Source organism: Patiria miniata, unplaced genomic scaffold, assembly GCF_015706575.1.
Source record: "Patiria miniata isolate m_02_andy unplaced genomic scaffold, ASM1570657v1 HiC_scaffold_30, whole genome shotgun sequence".
Lineage (NCBI taxonomy): Eukaryota > Metazoa > Echinodermata > Asteroidea > Valvatida > Asterinidae > Patiria > Patiria miniata.
Window position 1 is genome coordinate 1,442,014 of NW_024037070.1, and position 23,058 is coordinate 1,465,071.

A 23,058-nucleotide genomic window follows, 5' to 3' on the forward strand; every position below is an offset into this window, starting at 1 on the left:
CTTTGTAAGGGGTCAGCCACTCTCTCTTATACCCAGGGGTTTGGGTGTGCTGTATCTTCCATAGCACAACCATGGCTGTCCCCAAAATGTTGACCAGATAGTTTGGTTCTGGCATGATTACTCTTGGGCCTGGGTGCCCATTCAGTAATAATTGGCCTGGGTGCCAAATGGTAATTGATGTACATGTACATTGGACCTGGGTGTCCATTGATTAATGTGGTTGTAATAGCAGACCTGTGTTTGCCAAGTCTACTTCATTCACTTACCCAAATAGCTACTACATATGCATATTTATTCAGCCGACAGGCTCAAACGCTAAAAGATTTAATCAACCACCGAGCGCCCTCTCGGGGCCTACCCATTATGCTACGTCATGAATCCGCCATTATACTTCCTCTTTTTTCTTAGCGACGGCATCGTGCAGAAGCAAATATTTTTGCTCTCGCCTTTTGACGAGTTTTTGTACGATTTTCGCTTTAAGAGTTTCTGTTTTATAGAATTTATCAACCAAGTGAGTTGTGTAGAATCTGTAGAGTTTGTTTTGAGTTAAGTAGTTCTCATTTGGAGTGATTTTGGAGTCATTTTGCTTTCGTTTTTCTTTCACGTGGCGTAGCAGGCTTTTCAGCCTTTGTCTGACACCGCGTGCGGCGGGCCAGGTCGGCACCGCGGGGCTAGCCCAGTGCCGGGTAGGCATCGTGGGTTCTCCCTTTGGGATCGAGTGCAATCCCATTTTAGCCGAGTCGGCTTTCCTGAGTTATTATTATTATTTCTGTTGTACAGTTATCTTATAATAAGATTTTTTTGTCAAAAAAAAAAAAAAAAAAAAAAAAAAAAAAGCAGTGCATTTAGTTTATGACTCCATAGAAATCTGTAAAGACCTTTAGGGGAGACAGTGCGTCGTATATCCCCGGAGAGAAGTGCGGTTATTCTCCACAAGGTCTGCTAGTCGCCCCACACGTGGGGCCCCTGTTCCGGAAGTCAGACTTTCGGCCGTTCAGGGGACTAGCGAAACGTTTCGAAGAATATAGCGGTTTCGGCCGTTCCCTGTTCTCCGTTCGTTTCCCCTAAGCTCGCGGTGAGCTAGGGCCTAGCGAGACGAGTACAGTGGGGGTATATCGACAGAGGTCGTTCCCTTTCCCCCTGACTGTTTCAGCTAGCTCGGGGAGCTAGTAAGCTAGAAGAGGACGTTTCGTTGGGTATATCGACAGAGGTCGTTCCCTGCCCCTCGTCCGTCCTAAGCTATCTCGGTAGTGCGGCGACAAACGAGATAGCGGCGAGATATTCGTGGGTATATCGGCCGCTGGCCGTTCACTTCCCTCAGATTAGAAAAATGCCGCACAGATTAGAAAAATGCATGTGATGTCAGAAAACTCACACTATTGTGTGAAGACTGTTGAACTATACAATTTGTTGCCATCTACAAGATGCACCCACACCACATTGGCAAAGACCCCCCCCCCAATATTTTGTGAAAATAAGTGGCAAATTTTGTAAATATAACAAGTGGCCTTTTTTTTTTAAGTGCCCTTGTTTAAAAAAAAATAAGTACCTTTTTGTAACTTTAGCAGCTGAAACAAGTGCCTTTTTTAATTTGGCGCTTGTGCTGCCCTGAAAATGTGATCTATTGTCATAAAGTGAGTATAATCGTCCAATTTGAATAGCTCCCCCAATGGAAGATGGTACCAGCCCCCCTCCCATCCCCAAGTTGTTTTTACAGAGGCCAAGTGTCCAGAGAAAAAAAAACTTGTCAACATTTCGGCACGGATGTGCAAGTGCCCTTTTCATAAAAATGACCTTGCTACAGCTATGCATCAAGCTTGTGAACAACGGCCTCTTGACATCATGTATTTTTTCCCTGCCAACTTACTTCTAAAGAAAAGTCTGGTGAGTCTACATCTAGTCTGGCACATTCATTCTCAACCTGTTCAAGCTGCTCCTTTAAAGCAGCCATCTGCTTCCTCAAAGTGTCTGCCTCCCTCTCAGCCTGTAAATAAACAAAATTAAAATGATAAAGGCTGACAACTGATTTCATAAAACATTGTAGATCTTTGCCATGTAAATATCTTTTGCATCATGTAAAGATGCCGGATAGTGTAAATATTTTGTTGTGGCTAAATATATTTGGGGCCTGTGATATCAATTTGTGATTGCCCAGATAATTAATTATATAATATATTTTCCTGATACCAACATTTCTTATCCTGTGTTTGGATCAAATTTTTAGCTGACCCATCCATATTTTTTGTAGTTGAACCAAGATGAGTTCAAAGAAAAAAGAAATATTAGGAGGTCAGTTAGGCCATACTTTTGTTATGTTAGAGGATGAAATTGCAGCGATTGAAGCTGAAAGTGAAAGATTGACTTGGCCAGGGTTTTCTCGGCCAATGGGAGCCAAAGTCCCCAGCCACACGCCCTCCCCCAGGTGCAGAACTATAACACATACCCAGGATGCTCGGCCTTATGTCAGGCATGAATCTGGGAATTAAGACACAAAGAGGAAACTCCAAACCACACAAGACTTTGTACAGTGTTTTTCAATTTGTAATGGCATTCATGAAAAGTTAAAAAAACGAGGAAATTAGCGGATCCAAGGAAAAGTTGCATGCCTGTTATTGAAGCGGAAAGTGTTTAGGGACTTATAGCCAGTTTATTTCCTACATTATTCATACTGAAATAGTGTTAATTCACTGTGTGTTGGTTACTGGGCTTATTAGAGCCCGGTCACTGAATGCACATACGTTATTGGTTGCCAAAGGCCCAAAGGTTAAGTGCAGACATATGTGTTTGTACAACGTATGCATATGTGTTTGTACAACGTGTGCATGTGTGATCGCGCGGAGGAGTTGTGTCGTGGACAGCGGGCGGTAAGGTTGTATGTTGCTCGCGCTCCGTGTTTTGGGTAATGCTGACACGCACTGTGTAAAGGCACTGCTGGCCCTGACTGTGCTGAAGTTGCGCTGTGTGATGCTGACGCGCAGCCGTAGAAGTGAATGTACTCTACGATACTGACGCTAGCTTGCATGGGTAAAGCGTAAATCAGGTTCAGGCTGAACAGCATGTATTACTTACATTGGCATGCATTACTTACATTGGCGTGTGTTATTTACATTGGCGTACACTACTTACATTGGCGTGTATAACTTACATTGTTTACATTAGTGTACATTGTTGACTTAGCAGTGCATTGTTTACATTGGGTGCATTGTTCAAGCTGTGCACGTTGCTGCTTAGGTGAGCTATCAGTTAACTCCCAAGTGTAATTGAGTGACCCTGGTACATTTGTAATTAGCAACCTCATTAGGACTCAATCACTACTGCATATTTCTTGATTATTGAATAATAAATTACGATCGTATATTTGTTGTTAGTTTATTGTGCAATTAACAAAGGGTAATCACAATCATCATAATCTGCGGTATATTCCCTCCAAACGGACCTGCTCCCTAGGCCTTGAGGTCGCTCTGAGTGGTCTCTCATCTTGGGAAAGTTTGGGTTCGGGAAGATCAGCTACACTCTAATAGGTGTCAGACTTGGTCCCAACGAACTTAGGTTTGGCCCGGGGAGATCCCCGCCACATTATGTACATACATAGTTCTCCTGATACTGCATATTGTACCTTATCAAGTACATGTACTAATATTCGTAGAGAAAATGTACATCAGTGTCTGCATTGAAACCCTTTAAACCGGTTGTAGGAGCTGATAATTGTGATGGTAAGACCAACTTTGAGGATTGGTTAACTAATTTAGACTTATGTAGTCAGATAAATGATTGACCTTGGAACAAAAAACTAAGTTCCTTGCAGTTAGGTCAAGGGGCCCAGCCTTACAGGTTTACATTGACTTACCTAAAACCAGCAAATTGTACTTAGAAGATGTTGTTAAGGCCTTGAAAGAAAGGTTTAACCACAGGGACAGACAGGTCTGTTTAGGGCGCACTTTAAAGTGATGTCATAGAAAAGGTGAAGTTGGCAAGTGATATTCGTAGACTTGTACCTAAGGCATGTCCAGACGTATCTGCTGTCTTGCGAGAAGAGTTAGGTTGAGATTATTTCATAGAGGCACTAGACTCACCTGATGTTAGAATGCAGGTCCGATGAGCTAAACCTAAGGACTTAGGGGCTGCTCTTACAGTAGCTTTAGAAGAAGAGGCCTTTCTTCAGGTAGAATACAACAAAGCAAATTTTCTACAGAGAATGGGTACCAATGCATATCAAAGTAAGCCCAATGAGAACTCAACTACCAAATAGGCAGATTCAGGATGACTTTAGACACAAGATTGAGCACTTAAAGCAGACAGTAATGGAACTTCAGGTAGCCCTTCAGCAAAGTAGAACAAGAAAGCCTAAGGGACCATTGATGACTATATAGACTATGCCCTTCCAGTTTACAGTTCAAGCAGGAACTGTATACTGGAAGGGCATAGGTCGTCCCAATGTAGAGTACCACAGCATGGATACTGGGGATGCTCGCCCCAAACGGCAACATGCTCGTCGTTTACCTCACTATCACAGGGCTGAAGCACAAACACAGATTGAAGATATGTTCAAAAAGGCGTAATCTCACCATCCAACAGTCCATGGGCGAGTCCCGTTGTTTTAGTCAAGAAAAAAGATGGATCCACTAGGTTCTGTATTGATTATAGGAAATTGAATGAAGTAACTCACAAAGATGCATATCCTCTTCCCCGTAATGATGATAGCCTTGATGAACTGTCTGGCTCACAGTGGTTTACATCATTGGATTTGGCCAGTGGTTATTGGAAAGTAGAGGGTAATCCAGAGGATAAGAGTAAGACAGCTTTTACTACAGGAAGTGGTCTTTATGAATTTAATGTGATGCCATCCGGGCTCTGTAATGCCCCTAGTACATGTGAAAGATTAACAGAACTTGTGTTAGCAGGATTACAGTGGAAGACCTATTAGCATACTATTGATGACATCTTGATTTTCGCTCGATCCTTTGAGGAACACTCGTCTCAGCTGAGTGATGTTTTTGACAAATTGTCCTCAGCAGGGCTTAAATTGAAGCCCAAAAAGTGACATTTATTTCAGAAACAAGTATTACACTTGAGGCACATGGTGTCCAGTGATGGAGTGTCAACAGACCCCGAGAAGATTCGCAAATGCCCTGTATCTGAATAAAGTTCGCAGTTTCGTAGGTTTGTGTTCCTGTCACAGACGTTTTGTGAAAGACTTTGCTCATAATTATTGCAGCTGCACTCCACATGTTTACACACAAAGATGTATGTTATAAATGGACAGCCAAATGTGACACTGCATTTCAGCACATAAAGAGTAACCTCATCTCGGCAAATGTCCTAGCATTTCCAGATTTTTCAGAACCATTTATATTTCATACGATGCTAGTGACCAGGGTATTAGTGGAGTTCTTTCCCAAGTTCAAGGAGGACAGGAAAGAGGATCGGTAACAAAAGTTGTAAGTTGTCCAAAAGTGACCATAACTATAGTGTGAGCGTAACTATAGTGTGAGCGTAACTATAGTGTGACCAAGAAAGAGCCTTTAGCTGTCGTGCATTTTGTGAAACACTATAAGCATTATTTGTACGGAAGGAAATTCAATATAGTGGATCATGGTTCATTACGATGGCTCTGTAATTTCAAAGATGTGCAAGGCCAACTGGCCAGATGGATAGAAACTTTGAGTGCTTTTGACAATGAGATTAGTTACAGACCAGGTACCCAGCACAAGAACGCTGATGCAATCTCCAGAATGCCGTTGGATAAGGTTAAGGAAAACACAATTCACCATGTTAAACTTACCAGTTTTTCTCTAAGTACTGTCTTTGCAGGAGGCTCAGCAGAAGGACAATGCATTGGCTCTGATAATCTCTTGAAAAGAGAGCCCTGCTGCGAGGCCACCTGGCAGGTTGATCACAGGTCACAGCCAAGAGACAAAAGGTTACTTGTACCTTTGGGATCAGCTGCAGGGCCATTCTCCGCTAAAGTGTTCAAATGTGCCATTTTTGTGTCCCTTGTGTTTCTAAGAAGTATGGAGTGTGTTTGATAATGATTTATATTAATTTTCTTCGTGGCTCAGTTTTGTTTCATAAGCCCATGTAGTAAGAAGGTAACAAAATCAAGAAAAATCTTAGAAATTGTGACGGGTGAGGTGGTATTTGTTGCGGTTTTCTCTGTCCCCAGCCAAGGTGTGTTTCATGAAAAGTCTCCCATTTGTCTTTCATGTGTGCATATCAATGATTACCCTTTTATATTATTAGTCCATAGTATGCTCTAAATATACAATGACAAATCGAAAAAGATTAGCTCATTAATTCTACTTGAGCGCCTTTGGAGCACATGTCGCCAATTTCATAACCAGATACGTTACTATTTTTTCGAAACGATAAACAGACTTAACATTTGAGGAATACGCACGTTAAAGTTGTAGTAGGGGGGCCAATGTACTTCCGTTGGCAGGAAATGTTAATTTTGGTCAATTGGTTGGACCATCTTCTGGGATGTTTAAACTTACAAAAAATTGATGTTGCCATTTTTTCTGACCATTTTCTGATACCTTAATCTTATTTTCCATAATATGCCCCAAAACAGGTTAAAATACACACAATATGGTGTTAGAAATAGGAGCTCAAGTATTGATTAAGTATCCATTTACCCCTTTGGGTTTTTTAATAATGCTTCTTATACTAAGTAACTGCTCTGCATGCGTTTTTAAAGTCCTGTTAGTGTGTGGAGTATAAACAGCTGAATTTTCCTGTAAAATATCAACATATTTTCGACTATTTATTAACATGACACCTTTTGCTGGAACATTACATACATGTACATACACTTTTAGATCTTGCAGCAAACACATGTTCATCTGTCTAATGTTTATAAAGGATTGTGTCCATGGCCGACCATACCAGCAGTACAAACTGCTGCAGTGTCAGAACTAAATTGAAGGATCATCATCCTCACCATCGTCGTCACTCGAGCAACGTGACAGGTTGGCATACAAATGCCTCAATGCCTCCCTCTGTTGCGGCTGTCAGCTTGCAGGCAGCTCCCAACGCAGCAAAGGCAGATAACACCTCAGCAGAACACTAATTTAGTGCTTGCCAACAATTGAGCTTGCCCTTCACCACAAACTTGCCCGTATCTGCTCAGCTCCAGTGAAAGCATGGAAGCCTGCATCTGTGGAGGCGCCGAGGGCATTAGCTATTATTGGTGCCAATGGTATTTTCTGTTTCTTAGTCCCAGTGCCACTCCAACCAACGAAACAAAAACAATTCAACCAACAAGCTGTTCATCTGATAAACATCGATGGAGGAAGAAGATGATTCCCCAAATTCCAGAATTCTCTCCAAATTCCAGATGTCATCGCCACCCCACCCACAGCAGGGCACAGCAGTGGACTCCAGGGGGCCGTTGTTAAGGCCAACGCTGACAGTAATATCTGCTAACTTTGAGGGGATATTGCCAACCAAAGAATACCTTCTTGCTAATATCTGCAAGGACACCAAGTGCGGTGCCATTTGCCTGCAAGAAATGCACCGTGGTCCCAGCAAAAGACCAAAAATCCACGATATGACACTGACAATGATGAGTGCCCCTACGAGAAGTGTGGGAGTGCATTTGGTTTTTTTTGGGGGGGGTTCAAAACTGGGACTGTCATCCAGTCAACTTCCATATCCGATGACCAGGACATCGAAGTCCTGAATACTGAGCTTAGTGGAGTAGCCATAACATCTGTCAACAAACCACCCGGAAGCCCCTTCCTAATGCCACCGCCACAATCCACAAAACAGTCCAAGCCATGCATTATTATCGGGAATTTAATAGCCACAGCAGCATGTGGCTATCATTCCATCACAGACGGCGAGGCTTTTGAATTGCTGGCCGAAGCAAGTCAATTTAGCCTAATTCACAATGCGAAACTGCTGGAGTCTTTCCACAGTGGAGGCTGGAGATAAAGTTTCAACTCTGCTCTAGCCTTTGTGAGCCACAACATCGCCTCGCTTAGCAACAAGATGGTCCTTGACCCCATTCCAAAGACCCATCATCGCCCTATTGGAATCAAAGTGACTGCTGCTGTCTCTCAGCAACAATTCCATTCCGCCGCCGTTTCAACTTAGTAAGGCAAACTGGGAAGGCTTCACCAATGAGCTCAAACACTATCTAGCTGACATTGATCCAACCCCCGATAACTATGACACTGGGTTGTTGATGTGGTGGTGCAAGAACATCCCAAGAGCTGCCGCACTAATTACATCCAGGCTTAGTATCCTGCAGTGCTGAACTTTACAGGAAATGAAAACGACCCTCTTGCTGTCGATACCATCTCAGCTGGGGAGGAATTAATAACAGCCATATCAGAACAGCTTCAAAGCTTGTGTCAAACCCTTGTAGTAACCACCAATATGACCAAGAAGCCAATATGGCCTCCAAGCCTGGAGTAAATATTTAAAAAAAGCTCAGCAATGACCGCACAGAGCCAAGTGAAGCATTGTTACATCACCGCCAACCAAATAGCCCACAACAACTGCTATTAAATGGTAAAGTGCCACATTCTCCTAAACGACCGAAACCAATGCTCCGCCAGAAAGACGCCACCCTCGACATTGGCTTTATCAAATCCTTCTCTGCTAATGAACTTGCGACTGGCATAAATAAAGAATAGGAAAGCAACCAAACTGGATAACATTTTCACCGAAGAACTGAAACATCTTGGACCAAACGCCTCAAATGGTTACTCCATCACTTCAACACCTGCCTCGCCACACAAACAATACCTAAAGTGTGGCAAGAGTCGAAGGTCATCACCCTCCTAAAACCTGGGAAAGACCCACTGCAGGCCAATAGATATCATGGAGAGTAAGCAAGCATGGGTAGGTCACTTGACTGCTTGTCGTTGCTGCTGCCAGCCACACCTTATTGCGAGCCAGCTTATCATATTTTGCTGTGTTTCGTATGTGGTTTTGCCATGGTTAGCACGCCGCATGTGCATACACATATCGTGTACATGCATATCGTGTAGTTTGCCCAAACATCCCGAGGCATAGGTACACAGGCCGCAACTGCTCCGGTAAGTGTTTCAACTTCGTAAGTTTTGATGTTATCTTAAATAGCACTTTGCAAAACATTTTTATGCCATGAATACTCAAGGTTTGAAGCCAAGTCTGTATGAAACATTTTTATGCCATAAAATAAATATCCCAGGTTGAAAGCCAAGTCTATATGAAAATTGTGCATAATATGACTTGAATTTTCGATACCGAACCTCCTTGTAATATTGACTGTATACTTGCACATACTTCGATCCTAAATATGTTGAATTATTGACAAATAAATGGAAATCGAGGTTTATAAAACCGCTAATGCAATTTCTCCTGACGAGAGATAATCAAGGATAAAGAGAGATGGTTATTTAAAATAATTAAATAATTGAATAATTGGATTCATAGTCATTGTATATTTGTAATTAAATTAATTTCTATTCTTCTGTTTTCTGTTATTACAGACTGCTGAAGAATGACTGTCGTTTTTTTGTAGTAATAAAATTTTGATCAATTAAGTGGAATATATACCCAGTGTCACTTTCAAATTTTCTGCGTAACCTTCCCAGCTCGGTTACATCAGTTTATTATTATAACGTATCTGATCAACTTGGTAACGTATGTGTTCAAATATCAATCTTTAATTTGTGAGCGTAGCTAAGAGGATACAATTAAATGTATTGTTCAGACATTATCTATCTCTAACCAACAGGGACACTTAAATGATGGTTTCGAGGGTTCGGGCGGTAGGGTAGGTGGGTTGGTTGGGGGTGAACTTAGGGGGTGGGAGATGGGGCAGCTCAACACACATGGCAAAAGGAAATTCTGACCTCCATCCTGTGTGCCTGAATTCAATTTTAAATCATTTGGTCATAGTGGGGTGCTGTGGTCCAATGGTTACATTGTTCGACTCGTCTGCCGTGGTACATGGGTTCGAATCCTGACCGTTGGAACATGGTGTTTGTGCTCTTGAGCAAGGCACTTTACCATTATTGCTCCGTCCTTCGGATGGGACGTAAAGCCGTAGGTCCCGTGTGTTGTGTAATGCACGTTAAAGAACCCAGTAACACTTATCGCTAAGAGAAGGGGTTTGCCCCGGTGTTTCTGGCAGTGGCTGCAATATGCGCCGCAGTACCTTGTAAACCATTATAAGGTACTACATAATGGGTCTCATATTTCTCATAAACTTTATTTACCTTTCTTTAATAATAGACATAATTGCCAGCGCTACGAGTACCTAATTGTTGGTAGATACATGCGCTATATAAGACTCCGATATTATTATTATTATAGTTGATCAGGATTGTTTGCCAGGGGGTGCACTGTTTTGTATTTTAGTAAGGTCATTAACCGTGAAAGGCATGCGCAAAACACATCACGCGAACAATATGTCACATGATTATTTCCGTATAATTTATATTCCCCTGCTCAAACCCAAAAAAATGAAATAAACAAATAAAAAATAATAATAATAACCATAATAATAGAACAAGATGATATTCTAAACGCAGGCGCGGATCCGAACTCCGCGGTCTTGAACCCTCCACCCCCCCCCCATGCTCTGACCCCCCAAAAAACCCACAACAATGGGATATAAAAAAAAATCTGACGGGCCGACCCCCCTGCAAAATGACAGCATTCCGAGTGATAACTGCAGCGACAGAAAACATGTAAATATTATTGCAGATGGATTTTTTTTTTTTTTTAAACGATCATTATAAAAGGATGTTTCTGTTGACAAACAGAATCAACGAAATCTCTTATTTCAGTCTGTCTGTCACAATGTGTACCAATGAAATTCACATCTACTTATATCCACAGAATCTTATTTAAAGACATGAATTTATTGAAGTGGACTTGCGGTAATATATCTGTTAGATCGTTACACAACGTTTTAGAAGACTTAACTTTAAGTAGTTATTTCCCCCCCCCCAAAAAAAAAAATAGTTAAAACTTGCCTTGGTATTGTTCCATGTATTCATAAAATGCACAGCATAACATAGAGTGACAAAATAGGGATCAATGCAAACTCGACTTTTATTGATTGTTTTTTAATTGTCGAGATCTGGCTTTGTTCGTATACAGGGTGTAAACATTTTTAGATTTTGTCGATACCTTTGGTGTATGAAGAGTGTGGCGTTTTCAATAACACCATTATATATGATTGATTACAGCAGCTATACAGCTTTGTGTAAGTGCTGCTTACTATGTTATCCCGTATATCATGTTTTTTATTTTAAATCTGATTTGCCAGATATGTTACCAAAACAGCTTACTATCTCAATCTCATCGGAAATATTTGTATAATTACCTGTTCATCGAAATGATAATGACTAATTACTTAGTTCATATTGACTTAAGCCTTCATATTGACTTAAGCCTGACTTAAGTGTTTGTTTCAAAGACAACTTTTCTATAGAATGGTGATAACGTAGCTGTTGGGTTGTTAAAACACGTTTTAGAAGGTTCAATTTCAAGTATTTTTGTCAAAAAAATATGGTTTAGTTAAAAATCAGTACTGTTTTGTTCCACATTCTGGAGCTATTAAACTTTACGATTTTGAGCAAATTTCATATATTCATTATAGTTGATATTTTGTAAAGTCCGAGTCCCAACTTGAATACTTTAGCGAAGAATGTGCCTGGAGTTAAACAAGGTATTCTGTACAGACGTTTTGAGAATAACCTGTCCTCGTTTCTACAAGTTATAGTACCTAGGCCTTTGCAAAAGCAAGTATTGTATACAGCACATAATGTCAGAGCAGGGGCCCACTTAGGTCGAACAAAAATGTTCAGCAAAATGCTCAAAAAGAGGCAATCAGTACATACTTGTAGTTATGGATTATTAACCAAGTGAGCCGAGGCATATCCTCTGAGAAACCAGGAGGCAGAGACTGTGACATGAGTGCTTGTCAAACAGTTTATTTGTCGGTATGGTGTCCCTCTAAGCCTTCATAGAGACCAAGGTTCAAACTTTGAGAGTAAGTTGTTTCAAAGTGTGTGTAAGTTGTTGGATATCACCAAGACAAGAACCACGGCTTATCATTCCTAATCAGATGGTGGAGTATTGGTATCGTTTCGGTTTGCAGTAACACCATGCGGTTTTAAGTACTGCTCAGTAGATATTTAGTTCTGAAAAGAACTTGTCCTGCTTATTATCAACTTTCGCTAAGTAGTTTTAATTCTGATCAGAACAGTCCTGCTTTAAGTTCTAAAAGAGATCCATATAAACCAGGTGACAAAGTTTGGTTGAATAGGCCGGTAAGGAAAGTTGGACTGAGCCCTAAATTACAATCATTTTGTACTGTACTGTATGCTGTCATTAAGTGTATTTCTGATGCAAGCCTTGTCATTCAAGTTCTTCTGAGCAGCTTCTGTATCCAGGAGATGAAGACAACAACACAGCCACACCGGACGAAAACAACAGAACTACTGCATCCAGATACTTTGAATTTCCAGAGGGAGATAGGATTCCAAACCGTGTATCTAATGGGGAAGAGCCTGAGGCAGACGCGACCCACACACCTGAAGGCCAAGACCCAAGCGATGGGAGTGTAACATACTCCGACGCGGAAGTCATGGTGCAGGGAGCAGGTGAACCTACAGCTATTTGTCACACCGACAGAGAGGATATGCAACAACTGGACAACGTGCATGATTGGACCGGCAGGACATATCCTCCACGTCGTCAGAATAGACCTCCTGCCTGGATGCGGACTGGAAACTAAGTGACTTGAACTGTGTTTATAAAAATGGCAATGGAAATGTCAATATTTGACTGTGCCATTGGGGCGCAGACCAGTGTGGCCACTTTTAAGAAATTGCATTTTGCTGAATAGAGTTTTTATTATTGACGGCCAATTTTCCCATATAATTTTGTATGTACTTTTTGGAAATTGATCAATTGGATGATTCTTAATACAGCTGCATGGAAACTACCTTTTGTAAATATCATATTATGAAGCATGTAACAATTAAGCGCGGGGATGCGCCTTTCCATCGGGGAGGGTAATTGTAACACTAATTGTTTCACTACCCAAGGCAGATTGTGGCTACTTTTTATTTCTTTATAATTTGTACCCGCCGTCCATCGAGCTCCTTAACAGTTTATGTAAGTGTACTTTTTTTTATATTTATTTGGTAAACTATGTTGAGCGTACTGGGCTCCTGGCCGAGCTGACTTTCCATTTTACTATGGGCATGGCCCTTTACATTTGTTTAATAATATTTTTGTGGCTAAAATTAATTCGTGCGTGTGATATCAATTTGTGATTGCCCAGATAATTGATTATATCATATATTTTCCTGAGACAAAAATTTATTTTCTGGTGTTTGATTTGTTTGGAGTTTGTGTCAATCCACTGGCGGGCGTGGCCTCCATAAGGGGATGCCGCTACAAGAGATGTCTGTAAATGTTCCCATTGGTCTGTGAAATTGGCATTTTTGGAGGCAGTCACATTTGCTGGAAAATGTAGTTGAAGTACCGTATTTACCGTAGTACACAGGTGAAGGCTGATTGTACAGTTTTGACAATAAATGCAATAAAATGTGAACTTAGGTACAACGCTCTGGGTATTGGCTAAAACTTGGGTAATTTGCTTCAAAACTGTTCAGTGTTATCATAAAATATAAGTCTGAATCATGGAGGAAGGTTGTAATTTAGTAACAGTATTGGACTGGTTAACAAACGTAAACTTGAACTTCTTACAACTTTGCGAGACCTGCAAGGGAAAAGTCAATTAAAGTTTTATTCAGGTTGGTTCAACCATCAACCAAGGCCAAACAGCTTTACCGACATTTGTAGTGATCGTCGTCATTTCTTCCAACAACCGCCAATGGATGTTATTAATTATGCACTCTTTGTTATTCCAAGATCGCGACATTTGGAGCAATACATCGATCCTTCGTTGATCGCAAAACAGGCCCCCAAAATAATGTGACACTGAATTGTAGGGGAGTTCGCTGCAGCGAACTCACAACATCAGCCATGATGGAAGCAACACCACTCACATACATTGTGTATGCAACATATACGTACATAACATAGTGTGCACCATAGAGCCAACCTTGTTTCCAGGGTGTCAAGCAGTACATGTTGCCATTGACCGTTTTACAGATAGCCCGGAAGTATGCAATGTAGGCATTTGATTGGTCAGACCATGTGTAGGGAGCTGAGATTTGAGATTTGAAATTATTACATGGATGATCCCTCATCATAATCAATCTTGCGTTAGTTCTCCATTTTTTCTGTGTATAAAGAAACTTCACCTCTATGTAGACCGTTGCTCAGTCGTTGGTGGCATCTCCCGAGGTACAGTCTGAACTTTTACGGTGAGTCTGAAGGGCGCCACCGCAGGGCGGAGGCGGGTCATGCTAATCTCCCGCCTCCGTCATCGGTCGGTGCTCTTTGACCGCCACTTCACAGGTAACAATCTTGCAGTTTTCTTTTCTTTTGAATTAAATATGTCATATGTCCTTAAACCGGAAAGACCAGGGAATATTTGTGATATTGCAGATGGGGCGAACTGTTGCATTTTCCCTGCCATTGGTGAGTTTTCATTTTACGAACTTTGGCCAAGATGGCGACCCAGTAGTCTTGCATTTATTCTTTGATAGGCCTGTATTGTGGTGATATGTCAGACCGGAACATTGGAGTCTTTTAAAGCAAATTCCGAGGTTTTTATGATAATTCATCGCTCGGTTTTGCTCGGAGATTTTTTGTAATTCATTGCTCGGTTGTGTTTACTAAATAGCGCCCCATTATTAAGTGAAGGCGCTAACCATGAGTGAATGTACTTTATGCATGTAATTATGCCTGAAGAGATGAAGTGTGGCACTGAGACACCCTTATTTGTGATGAATATGGGACTCAAGTATATTTGTGCCTTCCTTATTTTTGCCTTAGAGAATTTTGTACTTTCTGAATTTGCATTGTGTGACCAAATTGTCCTTTGTGCTAATTTATGAGTACAAATATATGGATTTTGTTCTGTCAGTTATGTGTTTTTATCTGCCCCTTTCTGGTCTGCTATGAATATGGCACTAGTTACACATGTATTTTCTTGCTCGACATGCACTTTATTGAACTCCCCTTGTATTAGAGAAATTATGTAGGTTTACATGGGTGACTTTGAAGAAATAACCGTTTCTTTTAGCTCCAACTATTTTCCAATTCATCGCTGGGTTTTTTGTCATAACCTGTCCATTGCTCCCTTTAATTAGATGTATTGTTTTCCGGTGCCAGCATTAGATCATCTTACAATGTACTTATGATCCCTTTATTTTTATTCCTTCCTTTCTCATGTGCTGTTTCGATGCTAATCTCCCGCCTCCGTCATCGGTCGGTGCTCTTTGACCGCCACTTCACAAAATAAAATATTCAGTCAAGTCGAACCCAAGAGTGTCGTGGGCCAGTTATCCTTTGTGAACACAATACCCATGCCATTTGGGAGCTGTGACCTCTGACCGCCCCCCCCCCCCACCACCACACATGCCAGATATACTTATGTGTGGCCCTTTTTAGTATTCATTGCATTCGGCGCACGCAAAGCACAGCAAACATACGGACACTGGGTGGCCACGCCCCATGGACAAAAAAATATTTTCTGAGGTTACACCATACAACTGTTTTGTGAACACTATTCAACAACAGCCAAGTAGAACAAGGAAACGGAACCCCTACATTCAAGCCGCTGACCATGCACAGCCTTGACTCGCAGAAAAGCCAACACAGAGGGTGGACAGGCAATCAACGAGACATGACTGCAAAAATGCAGTTAAAACAAACGTTGAAATGGATTGCCCATCCGACTGCAAAAATTAGGACAACCTGAAGTCCCCGAACCCACAGAAGACACCCTCCACATTTTCCACGGATGTGGAGCGAATTTGGCATCATGGGAGCCGGCGGTCTCAGAGCCTTTAGGGCACAAACATTTTGTGGAGGCCTAGTAAATCTTCCTCTTATATATACAGATTATACTGAATTGCAGCATGAAGTGAAGACTCAACAGTCGTGCATTTAAGCTTTGAGGATGCGGTCTGTGAAAGTAAAACTGAACTTGGTATGTGACATTTGACAGCATTATCATATGAAGGTTGCCATGTTGCATCTATGACTCAAGTTTGGTTCCAATTGGACTTCACCTTTTGAGACCAATTGCACATTTTCAACCTATTTTACAACTTGACCTCAGATGACCTTTGACCTTGGTATGTGACCTTTGTCATCATTATCATGTGAAGGTTGCCATGTTGCATCTAAGACTCAAGTTTGGTTCAAATTGGACTGGTATTTTGGTCAAATGAAACCAATTCTTTTTTAAATTTGACCAAAATACCACATATCGGGAATTTTATTGAAAACAATGGCACCACATGAATAACATACAATGTAATGCGGCAAGTTGCCAAAACTCAATAAAGAACTTAAACGGAGGTACAATGAAAACTAACAGAAGCAAATAAATCGATCATTAAAAGGAGCAACATAATGACTGTACAAAACCGGACAATAGATACCAAAGTGGTAGTGTGAAGTGGAAAACAATACCTAATACAAACAAACGTACATACAGATACGCTTGTTTATGGTGTAAAGCGAAAAATAAAACCGACATTATCAATATGAAGCATCTGAAAGGACGGAAATGATATATGGAGTAAACAGGGGTCGGCTCAGATAACACCAGCCGAATTGCAATGGGGTTGCACAGCGAAGGACAGAATGAGAGCTAGAAAACAAACACAAGCATAGAGCTGGGGGTCTGGCACCAGGGAAATTCACTGTGTCACTGAGCCATCATCCTCAGACCCCTCATCTTCCAGACAATGGATGAGCCGATGCTGACACTTAGGCACAGGTACTTTGCGAGGGACTTACTCTTCCTGGTGCCAAACCCCAACAGCTTCAGACCAGGTACCAGTCGCTTGTGGGCACATCCCGTCGAACCGATGATGAGGACAATGATTCTACATCTGTACGGAGTGAAGAGTGTAATAATATCAGCAAGAGGCTTATAGTATTGGAACTTGGTTTCATAGCATTGCTGAACAAACACATCAAAGGGGGTGGAGATTTCGACAATGAAGGCATGTTTGTGGTTTGGGTCTAGCAATAGCAGGTCAGGTTTCCTATGGGGGAGGTGAGCAAATAAATGGGAATTGATATTAAACGTCGCACTATTAACCATTTTGTTTTTGATCAGTTGGGAACGAGGACGGAGCTCAAGTAATTCCTCCTCAATCAGATCTACAATCCGGTCATGTCTAGCTGTAAATCTATTTTTGAACTCCATACAACCGTTAAGAACATGAGATGCTGTGTCATGGGGGTTGTTGCAGAGGGGGCAGGATTTAGGTATGGAGTTAGGGTAGTACCTATGTAGGAGAGATCTGCATTCTAAGAGTTGCAAGTGGGCCTTGAAAATAAACTTTACAAGCTTATCACTTATGTTAATGTTATTAAGGTAACCGGTCGAAATTAAAAGTCGATTCCTTGACTACTGAACACTCGTCCCTGGGAGGATTTTGATTTTAGTCTGCCGACTCTACAAAGTGTATGTTTATGTTTCAGGTGGGCAAACAGTGCGGGTGATGAGCGGAAGGCCAGAGACACAGTTTCGTCAGCAGCTGAAACAATGACAAATTCATCCCCACGGTCTTCTAATAGGTGTTCACGCATGAGCAGTTCATTTAGTTCCACCCAGACAGATTTCGGCCAGTTGACCTTACCACCCTTAATCACCCTGCCTTGTTGGTCCACCTGGAACCCACCAAAGGAAGGCTCCTCTGGGTCGACAGATTTCGGTGCCTTGCGTTTCGTCAGAGAAGTTCGAGCAATTGACCTTATTTGGGGGTCGTCAGAATTGAGTGTTTCTATTAACAAAAAGGAAGCTCTTTTAGCAATGTACATTGTCGTTGGACTGCACACACCCAGGCCTCCCATCTTTCTGGGGATAAACATGATATCACGGTTTCTCGATGTGTTCAGTCCAAGCCAACCTCGAATATGACCTACAATCACATCTTCCATTGCTGACAATCTGTTCAATGGGAATGAGATATTACACATGTAAAAATTGAGTTTGGAAATGGCAATTTGGTTGATGGCTTGGATCTTTGCAACTACCGGAAGCAAACTGTTGCTGTTGCTCAGCCTCTGCTTAAACTCAGCAGAGATCTTGTCCAGCTGAGAGGTACATGCTTTGCTATCCAGACTAGTTTCAAAACCCAGGTAGGCATAAGAACCAGCTTTACCTAATTTAGGGATGGGTTCACCTTGTACCACCGGCTGAACTGTGCCAGTTCCATCGTTTTTGTACCAGTTATTACCAGACCTTTGGCCATGAAGGATGGCACATTTCCTATGTTTGATCTTCATGCTCGTGAAATAAGGAAACATTTCCGTTTTCTCACACATTTCCTGCAGAATGCATTCAGAGGTGGTACCAAGGCTATGTCATCCACGTATGCTTGGACTGGGCAGGGTATCGTTGGGTATGGGATATTACGCCACATCCATCTGAGCCAGATGTTGATCCCCTGCTCAAACACCAGCACCAAAAATGGACAGCCCTGAATAATACCTATTGTTCTGTTAATGGGATCTGTTAAACCATTACATGTCTCCACCTCAAACGTGGAATTACTGTAGATATCCTTAGTCAAATGTATTAACATGTCGGGATATCCGTAGGCTTTAAGAGATTCTAGCATAAAACTGTGATTAATGCTGCCGAAAGCATCGGCCAAGTCCAAAAACGTTATGAACATTTTGCTAGACTGGTGACGGAAGTCTGAGATGGCGGTATTTAGGCCAAAAACATGTTCTTGTAAACCACTTCGGGGTAATGAACCATTTTGACTTAGGGACAATCTACCGGTCTCAATGATCCATGGGATTACTCTGTGCTCCAAAACCTTCATAAACAGCCTGTAAGCGGTCAGCAAAAGTGAAATTGGTCTCCACTCAGACCGGTCCACTGAGTCCGGTGCTGCTTTCGGAATCAGTTTAATTGTTGCTCTTTTCCAGTCGCTTGGTATCCGACCATTCATCAAACAGGTGTTTAAAACAGACGTCAGAATCGGGATGCAGTTTGTGATGCATGCTTTCAGATCTACATAAGAGACGCGATCATGTCCGGGTGCGCTCTTTTTTGACGTTAACTTCAATGCGGCACGTACTTCTCCTTCCGTTATAAACTGAACAAGGTGCGTAGAATCGTCTGGTGGTTGCAGGGTTACCTGACCTTTCCATGGTGCATTGTCGAGGGACCAGCATCCATTGGCATGTGGGTTCTTTTGTTCGAAGAACTCCTTCACAATTGATGCAGGAGCTGGACAAACCACAGCGGGAGATTCAACGTTATCGTTGTTAATGATCTGAATGGCCCTTTTTCTGTTTGACTTCCACAGTTGCGTAATGCGTGATCTTGTTACTGGCTTTGGGTTTGAATGGGATTTAGCCACCATGGAGAAACATGGCTGAATGTCTTCTTTTATCAATTCTAGGCACGAATGAATCAAGTTAAGCCTCTCGGTCTTGCTTGCATTCCGCGAGGGCTTCACACTGTTGGGGATGGGAAATTTACTCAAGATACGATTGGAGTATTTCAGAAATGATTGTTTGAGTCGGCAATTTTATGAGTTTAATCCAGCTAGCCGGGGACGGGTGACTGAATTTACCAGCAGGTCCGTGGCGTTTGGAAGCAATGCCCATTCGAAAAGCCCGTTCAGACTTTTCAAACTCGGCCCAGTTGTGTTCATCCATTAAACCGGCGACATGGTGGTGATTGTTTGCTGCGTCATAGGTGCTTACCACTGGTATTTCATGCTGCCGAATTTTGCCACCCCTCATACTCTCCTTCAAGGCCGACTTCAGCTCCTGGGTGATCCCCATATCCTCCGAAAAAGAACGAACGTTGACCAGGGACATCACCAGGGATGTAAGTACCAACAATTCAAGCCAAAGATGGTATTTGGAGGGTAAAACTGTGTGGAAGTGAGAGCGTTGGTCGAACACGTCTGCTCCACGTGCCATCCTGGTACATACATACAGACATACGTATGGACATACGTACAGACATAATGATTGCATAGTCTCTTTCCTGAACTTCATTCAGATAAGACAAAAATATTTTGTAACAATTCATTACAATACAATACAATACAATAAAATTTTATTATCCCAGTGTGGGAAATTCCATGGCCTTTTTACACGTTATTTGGTTTAAAACACATAAAAAGCACGAATGTAAAAACTACACAAATACAAAAATACAAACATTAAAACTTATAACTTATATTAACTTATAACATCTGTCCGTAGGCAAGTAAGATATGTCAATTTACTGTGTACCTGTACTGTGAGATTAGAAGGTTTGCATGGTGGAAAGGTACTAAGACAAGTTAAGTCCGCGGTAGCACCACGTGAACAAATCTCCCCCGCGAGCACGTGTGGCTCCGAAAAAGAACCGGAGGGACCCAACGCCCCGAACAGCATGCTCCGCCTGTTGTCAGGAAAATGTTCATTCTCCCGACGACAGGCAGAGCACACCGCTTGAAACGCTGAGCCCCCGGCCCCCCAGAACCACACACACTCACAAAAGAGACCCATCCACACGGCGCCACCGCAAACCCATCCCGTCCCAATACCTGTACTGTGTTATTCCTATTTGTTTAACAAAAGTTAAGTTGCTTATGAAAATTTTATAAACGGTGGCAAGATATAGTAATGTAATAGTCACGTGGTATATAGCACGCTATATTTTATGGGAATCTTAGGGGGCTTATTTCTTCCTATAGTCGTTTCATGCAAGACTTTCAAGCACGATGGCCAGATCAAGCTTATTGCATTATGTATGGCAGCACGTTCATGTTATGTTCAGAAAATCATACAAAAGTACATGTAATCAAAAGCTGCAAAAAGTCATGGAATTGAGGGCTCCAAATCCCAGGGACACCAAAGCTCCTGTTCCACAGCCACTGTGATAAAAAAGAAGATGTTTTGCATGTTGCAATTTGATCCACCTAAAATGACTACGTGAATTAAGTGCACGATGTCATGATTCTGGGCACAAATTCAAGATTAAGGACGGAGTCTTTTCAGATGTGGTCAAAACTGTTTCGAGCAAGAATGAGGGCACAAAAGCAAAAAGAGGTTCTTCATCTGAGAAGCAATATACCACAAGCAGCTGAGCCCAATTGAGTCGAAAGAAATTAAAGTTATTGGCAAAAAAATTCAATCTAACCTTTTTCTGTTGTTTGCAAGCCTCCTCTTTCTCCCTCAGCCTCTCTCTCATCAGGTCTTCCAGCTCAGCCAATGACTTCCCCAAGATGTCCTTGTCATCGAAGGGTTTTGTCTTACCTCTTCCTTGCTCTAGATGCCTCTGCAGCTGACTGATGCGAGCAATCACATCACTTGGATGCAACAAAGCACCCAAAGCTTCTTGCATTTGTTCTTGCTGACTGTATAGTTGGTCTTCTAATTCCTCTCTCTGTGCCTGTGATGATTGAGGACCATTTAAAAGAAAACTGTGAGACAGTATTTCCTATTCTGTACTCTCAGCAAAAGTCTCCCCCTCAAACAGTGAAAAAGAGAGAGTTGAGAGACACAAGTGATAACAGCGTTGCTGGTGAAAACCCTCAGCCGGAGTCAAGTTATCATCTGGAAACCATTTTAGAGAACAAAATCTTATTAACCTTTAACTCGCTACAGTGACCTTAACCTTTGACCTTTTGATCCCCTCACCAAGCCACTTGCCTACTCCGAAGTTACAATCCCAAACGACATTTCTAACTCAAGTTATCATCAGAAAACTAAGCTGCCCGGACGGACGAACGCCAAAAGCGATGACAATTATACCCCTCCAACCTCTCGGCTGAGGGGTAAAAATGAGTATCATTGTGTGTCTTTGCATCATATGCACACAAATCAATCATGTGCCCCAAAAATCAGTAATATAATCCATATCTGATTTGCACCCCGATATTTATTATGGGAGTTGCGAACTTACACACCGGTGAACTTCTGCAAAATTGTTCAATTTTAGTTGCAGTAATACTGCTGACAAGCAAGACTGAACTTTAAAACAACTAGGTAGACACATAATAATACCTGCAGTTTTCCGAGTAGGTTGGCTACCACCTCATTCTTGGCACAGTCATGTGACTGGTCAATGGACTGCCTAAGAGCTTCAACCTGTCTCCTCTGTGCATAAAGTTGCTTCTTTAACATACCATTTTCTAGCTTTAATAGAAAAATAAACACATGTCTTTGTGTCAATTTCAAACAAAAATCTGTGTGTGGTATATTGTTCATGCCTTTAGGCCCAATAAAACAAACAACACCTGATTAGCGTCCCTACCCACTTCCGTTTTTGAGTTTGCCTTCTTCTTTTTTTAAACCGAAAAAATTATAGATTTTAAACAGTGACATCATTTTGTCCTCTTTGTCTGTTGCATCTAGCCCATATAAAGCTGGTACATACATGTACATGTATGTCATTTCCTGAGTCCAATCACGGCCATTTAAAAAAAACAAACCTGGCAGCCATCTTGAAAAATAGCCCGGTCAGCGGCCATTTTGGAGGGGGAAAAAAAGGCCTCTCGCTTCAATTTTTTGTTCAAAAGGCAGGACCCTTAACATTTTTTTGGTGTATTTGGCCTTACATTTGCCCTATATGTACAGCTGTATGTACATGTACATGGACTGCATTGCGCTGTAGATAAGTACATGTATATAGGATGAAACTAAGTTAAAGCAGTGCCCACAAACTCCTAGCTCTGATGAAGTCCTAGTCAGGCCGAAAATTAAGTTCCAGTGTTCCTGGTGAGCACTGCTTTAACTTAGTTGCATGCTACATACATGGATCTTGAGACCAAAGGTCCAATTGGGTTGATATTTGGTACATGTACGTACACAGACAGGGACGTGTTACAGATGAAAATCAACAGATTCTGGAGCGTTTGACCATTAAACTTATATATTGCCAAAAAAAGAGGCCTAATTAAACATTCTTTTTTCATAATAGACTCAGTA

The 23,058-nt window shown here is 41.7% G+C and overlaps 1 protein-coding gene across 1 annotated transcript in view; it reads right to left on the reverse strand.

Annotated features, from left to right (window-relative positions):
* Positions 1–23,058, reverse strand: part of LOC119739050 (centriolin-like) — a gene marked incomplete at its 5' end in the record, with an annotated part of 101,267 nt that overhangs the window by 44,104 nt on the left and 34,105 nt on the right. The window contains 3 exon segments of the mRNA XM_038213884.1: positions 1,868–1,984; positions 21,269–21,520; positions 22,135–22,266. Coding sequence (XP_038069812.1) covers positions 1,868–1,984; positions 21,269–21,520; positions 22,135–22,266 — 501 coding nt within the window.